We start from the raw sequence: 23,066 nt of genomic DNA on the forward strand, positions 1-23,066 counted from the left end.
ACTCTTCACTTAACTTTCTCTCTCTTACTGATAATATAATAATGTATTCTTACCTTTCTCTCTCTACAAAAAAAGAAAAATCTACTTCCGAGTCTTTGTTGTATTTTGAAAAAAAACCCTCAAAGCTTTTAAAAAATAATCAATTAAACACACCACCTTGATTTTGTTTCAATTAAACTTAAATCCATTTTAAGGTTATTCAATTAAACTCCAATTACTAACAGTATTAACGTTTCAATTAGTTGGGAGACCTAATTAAAATTCAATCTAACATTTTAATAATGCGATGACATACCTATCTTCTCAAAAAATAAAAGAAAATACAATTAATCTTTTAATTGATACATTTTAAAAAAAAATTAATCAAATAAATAAACAAGCAATAAAATCACAATAACGATAGTTGTCTCACCTAAATGTACCTCTTTTTTAATGTTGTGGGCCCTTTTTTCATGGTGAAAACTTTATTAACATCTAATTAAGTGGATCCCAATATAAATGGAAAGAGCAACATCGATTGTGCAAGCAATTAGACTTTAATTGAAAGGTTCTTTACGAATATGTAGGATTTAATTGTGAAAAAAAAAACATTAGGTGTTTAACTAGCTTTTTATAAAAAGATGAAGGGCTTTTTGTTCTTGCCGGGCGCCTTTTGTTTTTTTGTTTTTTATGTTTTTTTTATTCTATGGGCTAATCTAAAAGTGGTTTCAATGTAAGAAAAAAGAATCCAATTGCTTTCCTTTTTCTGAAGCTAAGTTTCAAGTAATTGGGGATTAGACTCAAATTGATGTTAAGCTTTCATTTGATTAATGATTCCTGTTTGGCAGAGAATTGCTTATGTAACATTATTTTATATCCCACCAATTTAATCTCAAAATTTATGTACATTTTCCCCTCAAAGAAAAAGAATAAAAGGAAACTATCCAAAATTATGAAAATTTAATAGAAGCATAGCAATATTCTATAGAAATATTAAAATTAAAATTAAATTAATATTGCTGTATATTACAATATCAAAGGGTTTTAATCTTAAATTAACATATGCCTACTTAATATCATTCAGTCAGGCTGATATCACATTTACTAACACAAAACATCACCAGTTTCTTCATCCATAGCAGCAGCAGCAGCTCACGATGTGGGTAAGTTTGGGGTGTGGGTAAGTTTCATTACAAGACTGAACACAATGCTCACATGTCTTTCCAATGGTTCCATAATTCTAAACCGGCAGCTCCTATGTCAGCCAGTAAAACCTGTACAAAATATATTAATCCTACTACTATAGAGACAGCTACTCTTCTCTAAAACTATAGGACAGCTAAACTAACATCCTATCCTCTCCTTATGTGCTTCAGCTAGTATTATATTGCTTTGATGCCTGCATCGTATTAACAGAATTCGCTATCTCCAGCATCTGCTCCTCCATCTTAGCCTTCCATTTCACCAGCTCCTTGAACATTTCCTGTCAAACAAAACAGCAAACAATTTCTCCTTCAGCTTAATGACCTACTGCTGCTCAAAGGGATAGGATGATTACATACATAATATTGTTCTCAAGTCAATCAAATTATTTTTCTCTACTCTATTACTATATATCACCTGAAAAAGAACAAATGGATTGTCGAGATCAAACTTATAATTGTTACTAGCAAATGAGACAGACGTGACACTAGCTTGAGCATCTTCCGCCCTCTTCGGTAGCAGGTCTTGTACATCCCTGTTTATGCAACAAAAACAGAAATAATCACGTATTTCTTTCAAAAAATTTCTGATACAGAAATGATGAACCAATCACAAAGCATCCATCGCATAAAGTTTTACTACCTTTTCACTTTTGCCATTTCTTCCTTGAGCAATTCCAGCTCTCTAGCACAAACAGGTCCCTGAGAGGGACTATCACATTGTTTCATCCAAGGTTGTGGTGCTGAACATTCCTGCACTGCATTATCTTTCCCAACGTTAACGAGATCAGTGCTCCCTAACCATGGTGCAAAGTCCTCCCCCTGAATAGTATCCAAGTTGGTACTCTCCAACCAGTCCTCCCATCTCTCAGAAACTGGGCTGAAGGTGGTGCATTTTTTTGGAGCCTGCATACTGGTCAGTGAATGTGACATTTCCATAAGCTGTTGTTCAGTCTTGGACTTCCATGTCATCAATTCCCGGTACATGTCCTGCTCAGAAAGAAATGTCGGGCAGGAGGGACTTCATTCTGCTGTACATGCAAACAACATGTGAATAGCTCAAAGAATAAAGTATTGCTTTGATACCTGTATACCGCGCAAAGAACTTGAAATCTCCAGCAGGTGCTCATCAGTCTTACTTCTCCATTTCATCAATTCCTTGTGCATCTCCTGTTGAAAGGAAAGTTTTTCCAAACTAGATTTATACAAGCAATCTTAGTTGCCACGATTACATTATCCTATAGCAAACTGTTATTCAACATTCACCTCGACTGGATTAACCCGATTTTGCTCTTGGTTCTTCGATGACAGCTCATCCATATCCCTGTAAAGAACAGGGCTTAGATTTCTCACAGAATAAATACCACTTACAAGTATTCTAGTATAATTACCTCTTCAGTTTTGCTATTTCCTCTTTAAGAAGGGTCAATTCTCCAGCAGAAACAGACTCTCGAATAGCAACACCACCATGCATCCAGCTAGCTGGAGGAACCCAAGTTGGATCGGGCACCCCAGCCTCACGCTTAATTTTAACCAAGTCAGCACTCTCCAGCCAATACTCCATTATCCCTTCAGTGTTGAAACAACGGCGAAAGCGGTCAGTGCCACCTGGAGCTACCTTACCGTCAATGTGCTTCAGTAGGTGGTCCAAGAGTCCAGTGTCAGGAATGTATTTACGAGCTGCCACTCTCAGTACCGGCCGGGAAATGGGATTCTCAAACACAGCCCCTTCAGCCTTCATGACCTCCAACATACTTTTCTCTGCCAGCTTATACCTTCAACATATAACTCATTTTATCAAATAATATGTGGCATTTCAACACAAGTCATAGCACATAAAAAGGATAATGACAGTACCTCTCTATGGACCATCTGTCTATAAAATTCTGCTTTTTGCTGGATGTAGAATTCTCTTTTTTGCAAGGGACGGAATTTGCATGCTTAATAGGCTTATTAGTGCTAATCTGAGTTTGATTTGAACATTTTGCAGCTCTAGCTTCTTTAGGTTGGCAATAACTAATGTTTTTCCTCTTCCGCAGCTTGGGCAACACAACAGATACTGCTGTTGCAGTTTCTTCATCATCTTTTTGCTCTTCTTTGACAACGGAGGATGAAATTTGCGGGTTATTTCCGTCATGCTGGTCAACTGATGCAACTCGCCCACAAACACCCCACTGCACCATCCCGTTGCGTCTTAGCTCCAACAAACACAGCCCTTTTTTGGTACTATCATATGGTTCTGGATCACCTGTAAAATAATAAAATTGAACAAAACTTAAATGCTGCAACCAACCCACATACTCATAAACATAAAAATCTGAAAACAGTTAGGAAAACAATGGAATTTACACACTAATAGAATGATCACCATATATCATTGAGTTTAACCATGAACTTTGTGACATATAACAAACACCATATGGATTTTAATGAAAAGAAGAAAAAAAATGTCCAAAATCTTCTGATACACTTTCTTGTTCCTTCGCTGTTTCATTGCAAACAATAGAATGGATAGTGAAAAAGACATTTCCATCATTTCACAACTAGGCCTACTCTTAAAATGACTAAATTTTGGTAGTTACAAAGGATACTTGTCAAACAGCTGGATCCTGTTTGCTCATTTCTCTCTGTTCGGACACCATTATTATTTTGATACCATAGTTGTTAAGATTCCTTGTCAAGCCTCGTGTGCCTCAAAGCCTTTGAGGTGAGCAACTTCACTGAGGCGAACTCCTTAGAGTTGGTGAGGCATGAAAAAGGCACACCCAACTAATATTAGACCCAAACATTTGTTTTTTACTTCTGAATGAAATTAGGCCATTGATGGTAAATAAAAATAGGATGTGCCATAAACCCATCCACGCCTAATCACTTCAAGAAATGTTTTCACGAGTAAAAAAAAAAAAGGAAATAACAACAAAATGTGTGTCAAAAGAAATAAAAAAGAAGAAAATAGTCCTTTTTAATTAAAACCTATGCTTAAGTAAGTCCATATTTGTGCATGTGTTGTATTTTCGATTTAAAAGCATTGACGTTTATGATTTTATGCATATGCTGCATTATGTTTCTTATCAGCTTTACTCTATGAAATTTTATCTTTTTTCTTTAAGTGAGGCGCACTGCGCTTGCACCTTTAACAAATTTTGTAGGCTTCCAATACTAAAATGACAATGGCCGGGTCTGCATCTCCCTAAAATGGAATCTGCAGAGCAAGTGACTAGTACTGAAGCAAACATAACATAATGAAAACAATCCGCCAGCCTAGAACCTCAAATAAATAATAAGAATTTGAGTATCATCACAATGAAAACATTTCCTAAAATTACTTTCCTCAATCTCAACACAGTTGATCCTATTTTCTAGTAAGAGTATTATCTCTATGCTTTTCTTTCACAACCAAGGACCTAAAATTTGAGAGTTTACCTTTATATGATCTCGACATCAACAAGCAAACATTTCCATAGTCCAAAAGCCAGTGTTCCAATGATAGTGTTCCTTCAAATTAACCAACAAAAATTATTAAAAAAGCTATTACCTTCTGCCTTGTTCTGTTAACATGTAACATATTGCCAAATGGCAAAAACAGTATCAGGAAAATCACTAGTTTATTTCAATTATTATTCTTTAAATATATAAACTTTTAAATAACAGTGTATGCATATGGTGGGTGGCAGGGGGCTGTACTTTGTTGCCATTGAGGACATAATTTTTCTACTTTCTTCGACAATGGCAGTAAGACTTCGTTTGACTCATGAAATAGCAATGATCTAGAAAATGAAAAGTTATATTTTGCTTCTAACTTGAATGCAAGCTAGTCATCCATGAAGGATTCAAACGCCAATTCCACTCACAAAGTGAAGAATTGATATTCCATGGCCATAAATAGCTTTCCTTTTCCTATTCTGTGAGTAAAAAGAAAAGCCTATGATAGTTAGCAAAAGAAAGGGAAGAAATAGCAAGTATAAAAAACAAAAAGAAAATTATACAAACTCGCTGACATTTCAAAGCATCATGCAACAGGTGGGAAGTATCAATTATTCCCATGATCCCATCAAAGAGAACAAATGCAAAATCATAAAGATAAACCAAAACTCTTCCCAAACACAATAAAGCTCAAAATACAGCTGGAAAAAATGTCTCAAGTCGCCAAATGTATTTGATAAGAGTAATTGAAGGTAGAGACAAGTGAGAAGGCATAAATAAAAACATATTTCAGAACAATGTGGGCGTGTAGTGTGCACTGAACTAATGAAGTATTAAAGAATGCAAGGTGAACACACTAATTGCACATAAATTCGCAGTCACCTGTCAAGTTTATATCGAAAGAGAGAAAAAAGAAAAAAAATCCAACATCAAAACCCAAACAATGAAAGGCTCAAGGCATCTAATAAAAGCCAGTTTGGGTTGTAGAGAAGTTTGATCTTAAAGACAAATTTACCTTAAAAGGTTTCCAAACATGACGTTAGGATGCACCCATAAGAAAACAACAGTTTAAGTGCTCAGAAAAATTAAGAAAACGCATAAATTCCAGGCAAATTGCACCTACATTATATAGATTCCACTTTTACTCTCAGTGTACAAAGAACCCTCTCTATCTCTTTTAACACTAAAGACAAACTCAGAACCAAACAAACAAACAAGCAAACAGAGGATGATTAGGGTTTTACCTCTGAGAAGAAAATTGGATTCCTGAAGAAAAAAAAAAAAACAAATTAAGGCAATGTAAATCAAAGTTCGTAACAGCCAAAAAAACAAAAGAAAAAAAGAAAAAAACAATTTTACACTGAAATTTCTACTTAAAAAAAAAAAAAAGAACGAAGTGATCAAAAGATGAGAGAGAAAAAGGAAAACAAACAAAAGAAAAGGGGTACCTTTGAGAGTTAGTAGTGGGATTTAGATATATGTTGTTGAGGGAGAGAAGGGAAGGAAGGAGATGTGGGCCGACACATACTGTAGCCAAAAATTCTGATATTCTGTTTTGTTTTTGCAGTAGGGAAATTAAAAAAACCAATTATATATTTATATTATTTTGTTTTATTTTAGACGGAGAGGCACAGGCACAGGCACAGGCACAGGCAGACTAAAACCCTAACCGCCAATTTCTCTAAAACCCTTCTCTAATTTATTATTTCAAAATTTAATATTTTTCTTTTATTTTTATTTTTATTTAATCTCTGTTTGTGTTGTGTTTATTATCTATTCTCGGCCCATTACATCTTTGTTGTTAGCCCACTTCCACTTTCCTTCCTTTTTCTCTCTTTTTTTGCCATCTCTATATGGTATTTATGTGTAATTAACCCTTTATACAATGCAGCAGGCAAATTAAAGTGTTCTCCATCTCCATGCTGCCATTGCCAAACAGTGCCACTCCTTTCATTTCCATGCCCTTGCTTGGATTTGGAATAAATGATTTTTTCAGATGTTTAAGGATTTTATAGTCAGTTTTCGGAGTTCATGAAAATTATCAAAACTAGTTTGTCGTTGTATACATTAATTAGGATTCTCATTTTATCAGGACTCATATTTTCTTTTCAGCTCAAAACAATATATCTTCATCCAACCAAATGCTTACGTAACTTTCTTGATTCAGCAAATCCATTCTTGATTTAATCTTCTTTCCACCTCTTGCTCAAAAGGTGATTTCCTTCTTCTTTTTTCTTTCTTCTTTCTTCTTCTTTGATGAATTCTTTATATCTAAATGAAGTTATTGATTTTATTGTCAGTTGAATTTTGTACGCTGACTGAGGTTTCTTTTCTTGTTCTTATTGAGGTTTTGCCGTTTTGTCATTTGTGATAGCAGAGTAATAATTATTATTATTATTATTATATTCAAAGTCTTCATTCATACTTTAGCTGTGACATGATCAAAGTGTTTGACTTGCCTATCTCACTTTCTTGATGTCTATTCACTCTCTATTATTTAACTGATTAAAATACAATGCTTTTCTTCATCTCTTTTATTTAGAAATCCAACTGGGAACTTCTTTTATTGTTTCTATTAATGCCTGAAATAAGCCGCTTGATCCGTAATTCCATGTAGCAGCTGTTCCAAAGAAAGCAATATTAATGATGGCTAACCTCGACGGCAGTTCAGCTCCTAACAACCTTGAGGTTTGTAATTTAATCACTTCAAGTATGAATATTTACTTTCTGCATCTCTCACCATTGTTTCTAACATACACAGGGAAAGTTTTCTGCTATGGCACTCTGCTGGCTTCTGGGGAACGGCTGCCTCTTTTCATGGAATAGTATGCTCACCATTGAAGATTACTATTCTTTTCTTTTCCCGGTATTTCCATATCCATTAGGCTTTTGCATTTTTTTCTTTTTTTGTTTTTGATGCCTTCAGACCAGTATACATATCATCTCTAAAGTTGAACAGATTTATGATGATGGTCATTGTTTCCCTTTCTTATTTATGGATTTGAGAATTTGTGAGGACAGATGAAGAGTTGGCTGTATCTTTATGATGTGGATCCCAAAATATTCCTATGCAAATCCCAACCTTTTAACATTCCCCAGACACCAGCACAGTTAGTTTATTGTCCTGGAACACGACTTTATAATTTAGCATTCTAGTTGAAAGGAGCCAGTGCTGTTTCATAGTTACAAACGAAAGTGTGCAACAAAAAAGAAAAGCTTTCGTCTCACTGTAGTGTGAATTTTATTGCATATGTTTAAGAATCTTGGATACTAGCTATGTGACAATTCATGCTTACTTTTATGAGTATTTAATTATATATATTATTTACATGGGTTGAAAAACGTATATGAATTAATTAAATGAGCATGGCTTTGTCTCGTATCCTTTTTGTTTTTGCCACTAATTCCTCCACTACAATAATCTCTTCCCTTTAAATTAATTGGCATTTTAGTTCTTCTCATCATTGTTGCTGCTGTTATTACAATAGCCTTAGATGGCATGACTATTTATATGATAACATTTTTATTTTCATTTACCTATGCAGTGATATCATCCCTCAAGGGTGCTTGCTCTTGTTTATCAGCCATTTGCATTTGGAACACTCTCAGTACTGGCATACAATGAGGCCAAACTCAACACTAGGAAAAGAAACTTGTTTGGGTATAATCTATTTTTCATAAGCTCTCTCTTGGTCTTAATTGTAAGTATTCTTCATCTTTTAATTTCAGGTGTTCCGTTTATCATATCGACGCATGTGATTAATGCATATGCAAATTAGTTATTTTAACAATCTGTCCATGTGCATCTTGTTCTGTTACCATAGTTGGATTTAGCTACATCAGGAAGAGGAGGCCTTGGAACATTTATTGGGATTTGTGCCATTAGTGGTGCATTTGGAGTTGCTGATGCTCATGTGCAGGGTGGAATGATAGGAGACCTCTCCTACATGCAACCCGAATTTCTGCAGGTCAATAAATGTGGTTGGACTTGTAATATTGGCTGTTCTATCTTCTTTAGGAAAAACTTTACAATGTGAGTGTAATAGATCTATACTTGCCTTAAACCTTCAGTCATTCCTTGCTGGCATGGCAGCATCAGGAACTCTAACCTCTGGTTTGCGATTAATTACAAAAGCAGCATTTGAGAATTCAAAGAATGGACTTCGCAAGGGAGCTAGTAGGTTCAATTTCTTTGTATTTTGCTTCTTCTAAATGTAAAACAAAAATACTCTTCTGCTTATTTATTAGGTTAACTTCTTCTTTTTCTTGCCCAGAGGGTGAATGACATAAATATTTTCTTGAAAGTGAACTTGTGTTTCTTGTCATTTGTTTCATACAGTAATTTGTCCTCTCACAGACTTAAAATAATATGTTTCCCATCTCATATTAAGTTTGGGAATTCATTCTGATTGATGTTGTCTCTGTGCCTTATTTGAAGTTCTTTGAATTTAATGTCATGTTCTGCTCGAGTTTATAATATTGAAATCTCATAAGGAGAACACTTATTTTAGACGGTTTTACTGATGAGTAATTTGAGTTAATAACGATGGGTGCATATCAACTGCTTTACTGGTCTCAACTTGTATCGTGTATTCTAAATATGTGCTTAGAAGTTGATAGTGGCTATAAATCTTGTGCATTAGCAAAACTAACAATCTAGAATGTCCAGTGCTAGGAAGGTATTATGCTGTTCTGCTTTCTATGTAATATGAATATTCTGTCTTCAGAAAGTTCACATGAAGTTTTGTTAAAATTGGTTGCTAAGGCTAACTATTTGAGCAGGCATTCACATCTTATATATCCAGAACCTGTTAAAGTATTATTACTTTAACAAGAAAGTGCTTCTGTGGACTTTCTGCAAGTTGGTTATCATGACTAAATATGTTCCATTGTCTATTGTAGTTTTATTCTTTGCCATCTCTGCATTTTTCGAGCTTCTTTGCGTTTTCCTCTATGCACATGCTTTTCCAAAACTACCCATTGTGAAGTACTACCGCTCGAAGGCAGCTGCAGAAGGATCCAAAACTGTTTCAGCTGATCTTGCTGCTGGTGGCCTCAGAGCATTGCCACAACAAGAAGTACGCCTCTTTGCCTTGAGAGTTTTCATTTAACATATGCATATGGTATGCAATTTTTTTTTTAAAAAGAAAAACTGAATCTTTTGACAGGCTGAGGAAGATCCAAAACGATTAGAGCGGCTAGGCAACAAAGACTTATTGTTGCAGAACATTGATTATGCAATTGATTTGCTTTTGATATATGTGCTCACGTTGTCAATTTTCCCTGGATTCTTATCCGAAGATACTGGATCGCATAGTTTGGGTACATGGTTAGTCTTAGTTTAGAATGAGACAATCTGTTTAAATGTCCTTATCAGTAAGCCATCACTTCTTTGGTAACTAAGAAAATCATGGTACTGAGAAGTTGTTTCTGAATTTGACGACATGCAGGTATGCCCTTGTTTTGATAGCCATGTACAATGTGTGCGATCTTATTGGGAGAAACATTCCACTGATAAAATCCTTGAAACTAGAGTCGAGAAAAGGTCTCATGATAGCTGTTCTCTCTCGTTTCTTACTGATTCCAGCATTCTATTTCACAGCCAAGTATGCAGACCAGGGCTGGATGATAATGCTAACATCCTTCTTAGGGATAACCAATGGTTATCTCACTGTCTGCGTTCTTACTTCTGCACCAAAAGGTTACAAGGTTTGTTTTTCCTCTATAAAATACTTTCTGAATACAAGTTGTAAGGATTAAGTAGCAGCATTTGATTAAAAATAATTCAAATCCATTTTCTGTCTCCATAGGGACCAGAGCAGAACGCCTTGGGAAATTTGCTTACGTTATTTCTTCTGGGTGGTATTTTTGCTGGAAATGTACTCGACTGGTTATGGCTAATAGGCAAAGGATGGTGAGCTTTCACTTTCAAGTAAATGAATTCAAACAGACAGGATATGTTTTCCTGGACAAGAATATTGTATCTGATGTATAATATGGTTATTCAGAGAAGGGGAGAAGGTTTTATAGAATTCCTTGGGCAATTACACAGATGTAAAATCGGATTGTTTTGATCTTATCTCTGTAACATCCAGAACACTGCCTCATCCATTTGCTTTTAACAGTTCTGGTAGGTTTTTAATGCTGCTGCCTGATTGAAAAGTTTAAAGATTTTTGTGTTTTTTTTTTTTTTTCCTTTTTTTGCATGAGCTTATTATTTTCGAACAGATAAAGTATGAAATCTGTAAAGCTATATGCAAATGACTGACCCCTAGCTTTAGGTTAGGCCACCCTCATTTTGAAGGAAAAAAAAAAAGGACCGTAAAATGGTGATCTTTGTTGAAGTGACTAGCTATCTTTTGTTGTTTCTGGTGGAAAGAATTGATCTTTCTCATGTTGGTTTTGGTTTTGGTCTTGGTTTAGGTGAGGGTGAGGAAACTTGAACAGGGTATATATTATGCAAAAAGATTTTGTCTTTTTGTGCATTTGGAAACTTTTTAATTAACCCATGATTTGGTTGCTCCAAAGCAATACGTATTCTTATAAATTGTTAATCGAGTTCAAAGTAAATGACTTAGAATTTGAAGTATAGCCCATAGGATTGGGTACCACTTCAATAATGAAATTGATTTATATCAAATGCTTGAATCTGTGTGTTCAACCATTTGCAGTCTGAAAACCTGCATACAATGAGGCTAAACTCTCTTAACTAATGCTGCATATATACCTTTATGACATTTCATCAATTCAGGAACATGTTTGTTATGCTGCAAATAGCAGACGTTTCATTGGAATTTGTACTATTAGAATTACTGGTATGTTTGGATTTGGAGATGCTTTCTTGCCGAGTGGGACGAGTGGAGACCTCTTCTTCATGCAAATTGGCTTTGCTCAGGTCACTACTGTATTTGGTTGACCTCACAACATGTTCTAGCTTGTCCCCTCTTATTTGCTGCAGTTTTAGTTTACTCAAATATTTTCCTTTACTTTATCTGACAAAGCAGCATTTGGGAGTTGTTGAGATGGACGCGATAGCAAAAGGAACCTCCATTACTTTATTTGTTTCCTTCCTTCCTGAAATATTTAGAAAAGAACCTCCATAAATTACTTGGTTAAACATTTGTTTTTCTTTTCAGTTAATCCAATGTGCTTGTCTGTGCATGTACCTTTCCAGAACAACCCATTTTGAAGTGCTACGATACCACCCAAAGGCCGCTTTAGATAGAAGGACCCAAAACTGTTTTAGATGATCTTGCCGGTGGCGGAATCCAATCCAAACCACCACTCCAAGATCAAGTCTCTGTGTGTTTTCTTTCCCTCTGTGTAATAGCGTTTATGGCAATTAAATTGTTATGTAAATATCTAATGCTAGTGTTTTCTGATATATGTGCTACCATTGTCTATTTTTCCTGGGTTTCTTATCAGAACATAAAGCATCATATAGTTTTAGTATGTCCTCGATTAGAATAACACCACGAGTTAAGCCAGTAAAATGGTTTCTTTTTCCGTTCATGATCCAATATTAATTAAGAAATCGTGTGCCAAGATAGATTGCATATATAGGGGGTAACGTTTCTGAATCTGATAATGTTTTCAGGTATAGACTAGCTTGTTCTGATAGCAATGTTTCATGTGCATTGGGAGAAAAGTTTCAATCCCTGAAGCTAGAGTCACGAAAAGGACTCGTGATTTCTGCTCTTTCTGGGATTTTTACTGGCTCCAGCGTTCTATATATTTTACTGAATTACAAGGTTACGGGGCAAGTAGTATCTTGGTCAAAGTAAATTCAAAATTATTGGATTTCTGTTGCTTAACGGAATCTGGCAGGTGGTATATTTGCTGAGGGACATGTGTTCCTGAAACTAAATAAATAATGGGATTTCGCAGGAGGGCGATAACCTTTCGGACTGTTTGTGTGGTTATGTAAGAATTACTGTGCGACAAAATGGGTTTGAATATTGTTACTAAATCACAATTTGATTTGCTTTTGTGGGTGGGGGGATTGAGATAGTTGCATGAGTATGAGTATGGTTTTCTTCTACGAGGTCCAGGTCTTACATTTGAGACTTAAAGAGACAGCCTCCTGCGAGAGATGAACAACAATAATAATAATAATGAAGACAAACATTGAAGCGCAATTCACTCTCTTCAACATGTGAAACTCATATATGTTTCTTTTCCACTCTCATTCTCCTAAAGTAATCAAACCTTTTTGGTATTAGGAGTTTTTAATAATCCTTTAAAGGCCAAACTCGAACGCATTTAACAGGTTTCTCAAATGGTATGCTTAAGTAATTGTCATTATTATCAAACGACCAACATACTCCCTCCTCCTAGGGAGAAGTGGTCTCTCGATCGCATTCATTATTTAATCACAAACATCAAAGCTGATCCCTTAATTTTCTATTAACTACTACTATTTAATTAATCTAATCTAATCATCTACTAAACTAAAAAGGTAATTTGCATCATCGAACCAAGTCAAAAAATAAATATTCTGATGATGAGCTGAAAATTTACAGTGGGCAAAAAGACAAAAACAACCCTCCCCTTTTTGTCTACTAGCTTCACGTGACCCATATCACACCCCTGTCCTAGTGGCAGTACCAAAAAAATTACAATGGCAAAAGGTATAGGCCATCATCACTGCCCAATGTAAAAGAGAGATGTTTGGTCTTAATAGTATCCATATAACAAAACCAGAATGATTATGGGTAAAACCGGAAACCCGAAAAGGGACCGAGAAAGCGAAGTAGAATATGACTGAGCGTTCCCAAAGTGTAAAGAATCAACAGCCAAAGGCATGTTTTCTTGGTCAGGGCTGCACTTCGATTCGTGGGGCGGGTGGGCACTGTACATGATAGCTCTCAAAACAGCAGAAACTGTTGGTATATAAGCTGTCTTGTTGCGAGCGAGCAGCCATGTGAGACCCATCAGTTGGCAGTCCCTATTGAACATCTTGTTTGCTCTGTCATCTCTTCCTCCCCCTGTTACGGTCTTGTTGCTGCCCTTTAGCTGCATTTACCGGACCCCATTTTAATCAATAAAAGATACAATGTAAATATATAAAAGAGGAAAGGTTAAGTAGGAAGGAAATTTAAAGCAACAACCAAATTGTATGCAATGTAAAAGGTATAAGAGAAAAGTGACGGGCATAGGCACATGGGGTAGGTGTCAATTTCTTAGTATGAATTTTGGTTCATTTCAGGAAACGGCAAAAATCCCCCAACCGGGTCTGAGTGAGCTTTCATTCAATACATTATTATTCAATTCCCAGATTGAATTTTTGGAAATGAGAAGAGCGCACAAGTATTAGTTTAATGGGTAAAAAGCAAAGATCCAATCTTTGTGGCTAAAACTCGAGTCCTTGGGGATCAATCAAATGGAAGAAAATGAATCCACAGCATCACACAAAGGAGAGAAACATAATAAATGCAACTCCATATCTCTTAGAACCAACCCTAATAAATGCAGGTAATGAATATTTATAACTGACCTTTTGGAGGGCGCCAAGACACTTAGTACAACCAGAATACGAGGAATTCTTACAATTCTTCTCTAAATTCTTCACAGCAGCAGTAGGGGTAGCATTATGGAAACCAGAGCTGACATTGAAAGCGGCAGGACAACTCAAAGAAGTAATCTGGTGAAGCCTTATCCCACAAAAACACAATATAGCATCACAGCTCGCATTTGGCTGTGGAATCTTCACATTCCTGCTCAACAACGCACTTTGCAGAGAATTCACACATTTTTGGGAGTCATCAGGCATCATTGGAAGGTCTTCTTCAGCAGATGCAGGAGCAGAGGCTGAAACCTGGAGAGCGTAGCGAGCGTGAGCAGCAAACAGCCATGCGGCTAGCACTGGGCAGCAACGGCTCCTGTCAAGCTCTCTGCCGCATGCATCGTTGACGCCCCCGAATAGCTCAGCCGAGAGATCTAACCGGCAAACCTGCGACTCTGTTTGAACAGGAAAGGCCGGCACTGTATTAGGAGAGGAGTAGTCTCCTGGTTTCAGTGGCTGGTTTGACCCAGATACCGGTTCCGCTAGTAAACCCGCGAGAGAAGGTGTAAATAAGTAAAAGAAGATGATGACTGAAACAAAAGATTGCATCTTTGCAGGTATTTTAGTGAAAGAAGCAAGTCAAGATTTGGGTTTGGGTTTTGGTTTTCCTCAATGACTGACGGGTGAAAGAAAGAGACGAAAAGTAGAGAGATTTTGATTGGGGAGATGGTTTGCTTTTTAAATTCTTTATCTATGGCTAAAAGAGTTAGCTTTATAACTTGGAAATCATGGAAGAAGAAAAAGGAAAAGGAAAGGGTTGGAGATTCAGGAGATATTCAAAGGAAATGAGTGGGTTTGGTGACTTCTTGTTTCTTTTTCTCTTCCTTGGAGATTTGGTATGGTGAGTTGGAAGTGAGAAAGAAAGAAAGAAGGAAACCTTGAAGAAAGTAAATGTAGAAACAATAGCAATAGCAACAGTGAATACAAAGGAAAAAGGAAAGGAGAGATTTGTGGAAGATGAGTTGGAAAAAGTGTCCGTTTTGGGCTTTGCTCTCTCTCTTTGAGTCTTGAGTATTGTTTTTTCTTTTTTATTTATAATATATGATTAGGAAATGACAGATTATGGAATTATCATCTATCTTCGACCCAAATCCACAAGATAAAGTAAAGGTAAGGGATCTCTCTCTTTCTAGGACAAAGGGCAGTGCTGTAGTGGCAAGTATGCTGCGAAGTGCCAACTGACGCTCCGAGCTCAAGAAACAAGGTGTTTTGTCATCAATGTATTATTGTATTTGTATTATTTTGGAGTGATTGAATTTAAGCAGTTTCATATTTTCTGATTGGAAGTAGGAAAAAGAGCAAATTAAAAGGGTCCGAGATTCGTTTGGTATGAGATAGAAGGAGAAGGTGTCTCCTTTTTGTAGTGTGTAAGTAGGATTTGTCATGTTGCAATGGGATGTGGCGTCTTTTTCTTTTTCATTCTCTTTCTGATTCATGGAGTGATATGATATTATCAAATCAAAGTGTTTGTGTTTGGTTACTCCAATCCAATCTGCAATTGCTACTTTCCCTCTTTGATTTACTTCTTCCATCATCTGACTACTGCACATGATCACCATCAAATATGACAACAGATATAAAACACATGCAGGACGTCATAATATGATTCGCAAATCACAATAAAACCACTTCCCTGCAATGTGAAAACCGAAAAAAAAAAAAAAAAAGAACAAAGGGACCCAACTGAGGCAAGAATTGAGAGGTGGAAAAAGTAAGGACAAGACTTTATCAGAATCATAAGAAATCAAAAAGGTTTGGCTCATTAGTCATAACAAGATGTTGAATGATTCAAAATAAAAGAAAAGAAAACAGAAACATATTGGGACCATTTTATCGTTCATCATATTCATAAAACTATGACTGTATGTTGTGTGTCCCATCTATTTCCTAATAGGCACCTCGTATGTCCTAATATCCATTATGCTATTTACACAGAAAATAAATCAATCCTCAGCATTCACTTGGAGTTTGTGGTGTGGAGATAGAAATGAAACATTGGAAGAAGAGGGATTTTAGATTTACTCAAGTAGACCTTTGGTTGTTGAACTCTTTCAGGCACTAGTTTCTGCTTCACTTGCACTCTCCATTCCTCATCTCCTACAGGAAGGAATCGTGACTGACAGAAAAACAAACTTCTTTTCTTTCTTGTTCTTTTTTTTTTTTTCCTTTATAAGGATAATATAAAGTAATGAATTTGCTAAAATGGTAGCCCACTTCTGTATCTTTTCTCTTCTTTCATGTTCTGCCTTTTTTTATTCCCTCTCATTGAAAAGATGTGAATTCTTTTAACATGAATAAAAGTTGTGGATCTTCAGTATTCCTTCATGGAATTGCTCTCTTCCTCTTCTTTTGTTCTTCTCTCTGAAGAGAATAAAAAAGAAGAGAGGTACCGCAGTCCTCATTTATTTTTCATGTTTTTTCTTCAGATCTTCAGGTGCTGGCTATTGTCCATTCCAATTTGCAAATGATAGCACTTGTTCATTGAGTATTGTACTTCTGTTCGCACCAAATAAATAACAAAAAAAAAGAATACAAAATTCAAACTAAAATTTATTTTATGTGATAATAGTCCTTCCCACCTCTGCGAAAGGACAAAAAATGAAGACACAAATTTAGGTAAGATCCCACCAATCAGAGAGGGAAATTGTATAATATTATTAGTCATAGGTGCATCAACATATGGAAAATCCAATGACAAAATATAAAGATCCAATCAGGCCAAAATTATTCCACCATAAAGTCCCTTTGTGAAAAGCTTACAATCACCACTCCCTATTACCTTTCTTTCTTTCTTTCTTTTTTTTCTTTGTTTTTCTCAATTAGCTTCTTTGGGTTTTGGGTCCCTTAGTTTCAGTTTTTGTGACAGAGAAAAAGGAGGGACATAGCTTTTCTATGAACTTCTTTTACACACTTAAATGTTATATTTTATATACATAACATGTCAATGTATTAGATTTCAAAATCAGAGAGCAGGCATCAAGGGGTTGATATTGCACAATAAATTTTGGTAATTGAGCTTGACAAGAAAAACATATTAAAGTGGTGCTGCTAACATTTTTTCTTATGTAGGTTCGTCCTCTTGAGTCTTGACTCCTGCATCTGCATGCTTGTGTGGTTTTTGTCTGCTTTTTTTCCCTGCTGGATTCCTTTTGTTTATCAGCTAAAGTTTACATTGCTTTTCAGTTAAATTTTATGTTATAATATGCACCAGAGTTTTCTCTCACACCCATTAACAAGGAATATGAAATTATTGCTAAACGACAACTATATATAAAAAATGTATCCTAAGAAGCCTAAGTACATTTGTAAGCATGAAATAACATGGGAAACAGCTCAATGCACTATTTCTACATGCATGTGCCTTCTCTTGAAATCGAAGCAAGAAAAAAGAAAAAAGGGTTTGTCGTATAAAGACAAAGGAAAAAATGCAAACAGAAACATTATCTCATGGCCTATTGATATGTTTACAGATCATCATTCGCTTAAAAAGAAAAAGATCAGAATGATTTGGAAATCATGAACGAAAGATTAAAAGTGGGACAAAAGAGATTGCATGATGAATCTTTTCTGTAGATCAGGCTTCTCCAACCAAATTGTAATTGCAATAATATAATAATAAATCATGAACCGGGGTTGGAGTGAACTTTGATTAGTATGTAATGAGAGGTGAAAGGAAACTTGAATTGAGAGCAACAGTGTTTAAAAGTTGGGCCATATCATAATATATATATATGTTTTTAATTTTGGGAATGTGTTTGGCCCATTAGAAAGAAAACGCCGGTCCAGATTGACGGGCGAAATTCAAAAACACGAGGCAACATTGGCACCCACACCACATGTAACATGGATCCATCCACCGCCAAAATTACAGTCCAACTAAACATTATTATGAGTTAACATTCTTCTATAACTATCAGATTAAATTACAGTCCAACCTTTATTTTCTCTGCTCAGACTTTTGCAAGAATTAATGCATGTTTGAAACCATACATCCTAGTTTTTGTTATCACATGCAATTTATAAGATGGAACTTCTTGAATGTCTCAACTGAAGATGGCAAAATGAATGCTTATATGTTTACAGCGTTAATTATTTGTAAACGAAGTCAAAAAAGTTTGAGCAATTCAAAAGGAGCACACATGTAAAAGACAAGAATGCACTTTTTCTTCTTCTTCTTCTTCGGTGTTGAATCTGCTTCTGGTGGACCTGAGAAGATGGCTTTAACCTTCTTCTTTAATTGCCAAACCATAAAATCCATTAATTAAAGACATATACTCGCTGCCATTAATGTAAAAGATTAATGCTGTTGTGGATTCTAAGTATACATTTGCAAGATCAAAAAGGTGCCTGTTTCAGATGGATTTGTCCTTTACTGGATATACATTACTCGATTTATTAGTTCTTGAGATGTACGGTAACAGCTCCTATTGTATAGACAATTTACTACAAAAATATAAATGAATTTCTTAGTTTATGAACACCTTTAATTTTACTGATCGAGACATGATACGAGCACAGTTCATTATGCGAAATTTGTAGTGAAAAAAATACAAGGAATTCTTTATATATATATATGAACAACTACAACAAATCCAGAGCAAAAACTGCACATGCAGCAAGCACTCCTATGTGTATGTATAAATATGAAAAAGGAAATGAAAATTAAGGGAAGAAAAAGAAGCACGAAACAGCAAAAGTCAGTGTAGGTTTCTTTCTCGTATACAGTGCATTAATTATTTACAACAAGTATTCATCAAGGTCCAAACTCTCCGGAATTTCGAACTTCAACAAGCTGCTGCAGTAGCTTTCTCTCTCATCCTCCGTGCTGCTGCTGCTGCTGTTAAGCAATGTAGATGAAGAATTCAAGGGAGCTGGACTAGATAATGGCGTTGGCATAACTGATTCAGTGCTGTAATTTTGGTATCCATTGATTCCTGATTGGAATATTGAGTTCTCCGGAAGCGTATCAGGCACTGCAGTTTCTGTGTTGCAATAGATATAGTTTGGCTGCGTAATGAAACTATCAGTCATAGTTGAAGGCACCAGTAGGTTTTCTTGAGAGTTTTGGCATGAAAACCCTTCTGCATTGGATTGCATGATTTGAGTTTGGCTTAAAACTGGAGCACTAGATTCTTGAACTTGATTTTGAAATTGATGCGATAATGGGACTTGGTTTTGCAGTGGCAAGTTGCTAAGCAACTGGTCGTCCTGTAGATACTGCAAAAACAATTCGGGATTCTCTTGTTTTAGTGATTGTAGAGTAGAGGCTAGCCTCAGCACTTCTGGGTTTAGGAATGGTTGGGTGCCCAACAAGGTTGAAAGATTGAGAAATGATGGATTGCACAAAGCTGAGCTTAGAATGGAGGATAGGTCAAGTAGATCCAAACGAGGAGCATGAGTAACAGGGTCAATTCCATTCCTAAGGAACCTTTTTCTTATGTGGGTGTTCCAATAATTCTTGATTTCGTTATCAGTTCTGCCAGGCAAGCGAGCAGCTATAGCCGACCACCTAACATTGACAAAAGAGAAAAGAAAATTGTTAGGCTCAAAATAGGTTAGACAAACAGTAAATTATGAATTGTCAGGCAAGAAGGTCTCCTAATAATTAATAAAAATCTGAAAATGGATAAGAGAAAAGAAAAAGGAAAAACTAACTTGTTTCCCAAAAAGCTATGGAGCTGGATAATGGTTTCTTCTTCTTCAAAAGAGAACCTTCCTCTCCTGATATCAGGTCGGAGATAGTTCGTCCATCGAAGACGACAGCTCTTTCCACATCTTTGAAGACCTAAATAAACACAAACCACGCATACAGAGCAGAAGAAAAGTGAGATATATAAGCACAGCAGAATGAAGATCATCAAAAGACGCATGCATGATGCACGTAAGCGGGCAATATATAAAAATACCAGCATTCTTAGGGAGGGTACGCCAGTTGCCGGGTCCATGAAGGTGAATATAAGAAATGAGTTTATGATCTTCGTCTGGAGTCCAAGGACCTTTCTTGAGTCCAGTTTTGTCACAGCAAGGTGCTCTTCCCATTGTTATATAGAGTTATATTGGAAAAGGTATAAAGTGGGGGTATCGAAAGAAAAAGTGGAGCTGTGGATGGTAATGGAGAAGAAGACGTTGCATATATATAGTGGAGACCTGGAGAAATGGCGGCGAAATAGATACAAGTCAAAAATATTTGGTGCCGTCCTCAAGCCACGTTTCTGCTTCCATGAGGCTAGAATTGTGCACATGGCTACTGATGAATTATAATTATTATCATTTACACAAAATCCTGAAAGTATGAAAGAGATAACGTGTGACAATGTATAATTTTGCCTGCCTGCCGTACGTCCTCTCACATTTATCTCATTTGGTTGACATTCTTCTTGTTTTGAATTTCAAAAATAAAAATATATATTCCACCTTATTTTATCTAACACTCGCTCTCTTTGCTTTTCAATCGCTCATACTCGGCATAATTAAAAAGGGATTACAGTTCGGGACTTAAGAGTTAAATAACCTCTCTACAACAATGATTGTTGGTTGAGTTATTGGGTTTGTTGATATTAATCATAATCATCTCTTTTATGTTTTCATGCAGAAATAGAATTTGACAGTACAGCTTTTTTTTGTTAGCTTGCATAGAAACTTCATTCAGTATATATAGAAAAGAATACAAATCACTTATTAGAAAAATAAGGAATAAATGTCAGATATACATGGCTGATTTTGTGCTACAAACTAGGACCAACTAATGACTACAGGTGCGAGAAATGCTGCTAAAAACTTGCAACAATATTAAACATTTCAAACAGAATGATTTCAGCAGCAGTTATGTTACTGCTTTAACTCTCCCTCTCAAACGAAGGGGTGAATCAACCATGCCGAGTTTGTCACGCAAGAACTGAAATCGGGGATTTGTCAATGCCTTTGTAAGACAATCAGCTATCTGATCGTGTGATGGAACATACCAAATTTCCAGATCTTTTCTCAAGACCATATCCCTAACAAAATGAACATCTATCTTAATATGCTTTGTTCGTGCATGGTGCACAAGATTGGATGCGAGAGCAGCTGCACTTAAGTTTTCAACCCACACAATTGGTTTAGATGGCTGAGGAAATGAAAATTCTTTGAGAAGTGAAATGATCCAAGACATCTCTGCAGCAAGATTCGCTAAGGCCCTGTATTCAGACTCAGTGCTTGACCTGGCTACAACATGTTGTTTCTTATAAGACCATGAAATCAATGTGTCACCAAAATAAATATAATAGCCTGCAACAGAATGGCGATCATCTGGGCAACTTGCCCAATCAGCATCAGCGAATCCCCTTAAGCCAAGTCTGTCATTGTATTTGATATGTAGCCTAACCGAAACAGTTCCACTTAGATAACGAAGAACTCTTTTCACTGCTTGCCAATGAATCAAAGTTGGTTGCTGAAGAGATTGACTTAACTTGTTGACAGCATATGCTATGTCTGGCCGAGTGTGTGTGAGATACTGAAGGGCTCCTAAAATTTGTCTATAAGAAGTTGGATTCCTCATGACTTCTCCCTCTTCTTTAGACAAACTTTTCCTAGCAGCAAGTGGTGTTGAGCAAGCTTTCGCATTTCCCATCTCAGCTTTCTTTAATAATTCTTGAATGTACCTTGATTGTGTGAGATACATTCCTGTCTCATCTCTGTAGACTTCAATACCAAGGAAATGATGTAGAGACCCTATGTCTTTTAGAGCAAAGACCTTATTTAGCTTGTGAATAAAGGCTTGCGCAAGTTTTTTGTCATTTCCTGTAATCAAAATGTCGTCAACATAAATAAGAAGAAATAAGACTTTGTTGTGAGACCTGAATAAGAAGAGAGATGTATCACATTTGGAATGACTAAAACCTCAATCTACCAATGTGTTTTTGAGCTGTCAAACCAAGCTCGTGGAGCTTGATTGAGCCCATAAATGGCCTTGTCAAGCTTACACACATAATTTGTTTTTGCAGTATTAATAAAGCCCTCTGGTTGCACTATATACACGTCCTCAGTCAGCATCCTATTGAGAAAAGCATTATTTATATCTAGTTGGCGAACTTTTCGTCCTTTTGAGACAGCAAGAGTCAACACAATTCTTATCATTGTAGGCTTGATGACAGGGCCGAATGTCTTAAAGAAATCAACTCCAGGAGTTTGATGGAAGCCTTTTGCTACCAATCTCGCCTTATAGCAATCAATGCTTCCACTCGGGCTGTATTTTAACTTGAAAACCCATTTACTTCCTACCAATGAATGCTTAGGAGATGGAGGGACTAAGCACCATATTTTATTCTGAACAAAAGCTTGATACTCGGTCTGCATTGCCTTTTTCCAATTAGTATTTCGTAGTGTGGCTGACACACTGAGAGGCTTCGTTGTGTTGAGATCATCAACAACTTCAGCAAGACCAGTGAATGGCAGTTTTGGCTTGAAAATGCCACTTTTTCCTCTTGTCACCATTGGGTGTTCATTGGACCGAGTTGTTCCACTATTTTCCTGTCTCTCATTTTCAATGGAATTTTCAGGTGGAACAGGAGCATCAATTCTAAAATTTGTGGCAGCATCAACTTGTATTAGCTCTCTTAGTGAATTTGAAGTAGAGCTTTCAGAACTTGGTGATACTGTTGGAGAAGTCTGGTGACGATCTATACTAGAGGAAGCTGCATCATTACTCATATCATTTGACAATGTGTGTCATGAAGGTGGTGAATAAATGAGAATAGGAGAATGCACATTTTTTGTATTAAGAAAATCATTAGCAAAAGGAAATTCTTTTTCATTAAAGATTACATGCCTTGAAATATAAATTTTTCCAATAGAGCTGAGACATTTATATCCTTTGAACAATTCACTATATCCTAGAAACACACATTTGGTGGAATAAA

General features: G+C 36.2%; 3 protein-coding genes and 1 pseudogene across 6 annotated transcripts; 1 reads left to right on the top strand and 3 right to left on the bottom strand.

Annotated features, from left to right (window-relative positions):
* Positions 1-970: 970 nt before the first annotated feature.
* On the bottom strand, positions 971-6,258 carry LOC8284989 (protein DYAD). 4 transcript variants are annotated; one of them, XM_048377136.1, is made up of 11 exons: positions 6,053-6,194; positions 5,849-5,870; positions 5,033-5,083; positions 4,605-4,676; positions 3,039-3,429; positions 2,573-2,956; positions 2,448-2,505; positions 2,268-2,351; positions 1,825-2,171; positions 1,600-1,717; positions 971-1,462 (listed from the first exon to the last, which is right to left on the bottom strand). In XM_048377136.1, exons 4-11 carry the CDS (start codon positions 4,621-4,623, stop codon positions 1,352-1,354), a joined length of 1,512 nt encoding a protein of 503 aa, XP_048233093.1. In that variant the 5' UTR covers positions 4,624-4,676; positions 5,033-5,083; positions 5,849-5,870; positions 6,053-6,194; the 3' UTR covers positions 971-1,351. The 4 variants fall into 4 exon arrangements, with proteins under 4 accessions (XP_048233093.1, XP_015573992.1, XP_048233094.1 ...); XM_015718506.2 differs by lacking the exon at positions 5,033-5,083 and having other exon boundaries at positions 6,053-6,258; XM_048377137.1 differs by lacking the exons at positions 4,605-4,676; positions 5,033-5,083.
* A 422-nt stretch (positions 6,259-6,680) lies between these two features.
* LOC8284988 lies at positions 6,681-10,785 on the top strand (annotated as a pseudogene).
* A 2,281-nt stretch (positions 10,786-13,066) lies between these two features.
* Positions 13,067-15,510, bottom strand: LOC8284987 (uncharacterized GPI-anchored protein At4g28100). Its single transcript, XM_002517957.4, has 2 exons — positions 14,101-15,510; positions 13,067-13,619 (listed from the first exon to the last, which is right to left on the bottom strand). The coding sequence occupies exons 1-2, from the start codon at positions 14,716-14,718 to the stop codon at positions 13,281-13,283; spliced, it is 957 nt and encodes a 318-aa protein (XP_002518003.1). The 5' UTR covers positions 14,719-15,510; the 3' UTR covers positions 13,067-13,280.
* A 3,198-nt stretch (positions 15,511-18,708) lies between these two features.
* LOC8284986 (transcription factor MYB102) lies at positions 18,709-20,406 on the bottom strand. Its single transcript, XM_002517956.3, has 3 exons — positions 20,076-20,406; positions 19,825-19,954; positions 18,709-19,678 (listed from the first exon to the last, which is right to left on the bottom strand). The coding sequence occupies exons 1-3, from the start codon at positions 20,206-20,208 to the stop codon at positions 18,907-18,909; spliced, it is 1,035 nt and encodes a 344-aa protein (XP_002518002.1). The 5' UTR covers positions 20,209-20,406; the 3' UTR covers positions 18,709-18,906.
* Positions 20,407-23,066: the final 2,660 nt, after the last annotated feature.

This window comes from Ricinus communis, chromosome 7 (assembly GCF_019578655.1).
Source record: "Ricinus communis isolate WT05 ecotype wild-type chromosome 7, ASM1957865v1, whole genome shotgun sequence".
Taxonomy (NCBI): Eukaryota; Viridiplantae; Streptophyta; class Magnoliopsida; order Malpighiales; family Euphorbiaceae; genus Ricinus; species Ricinus communis.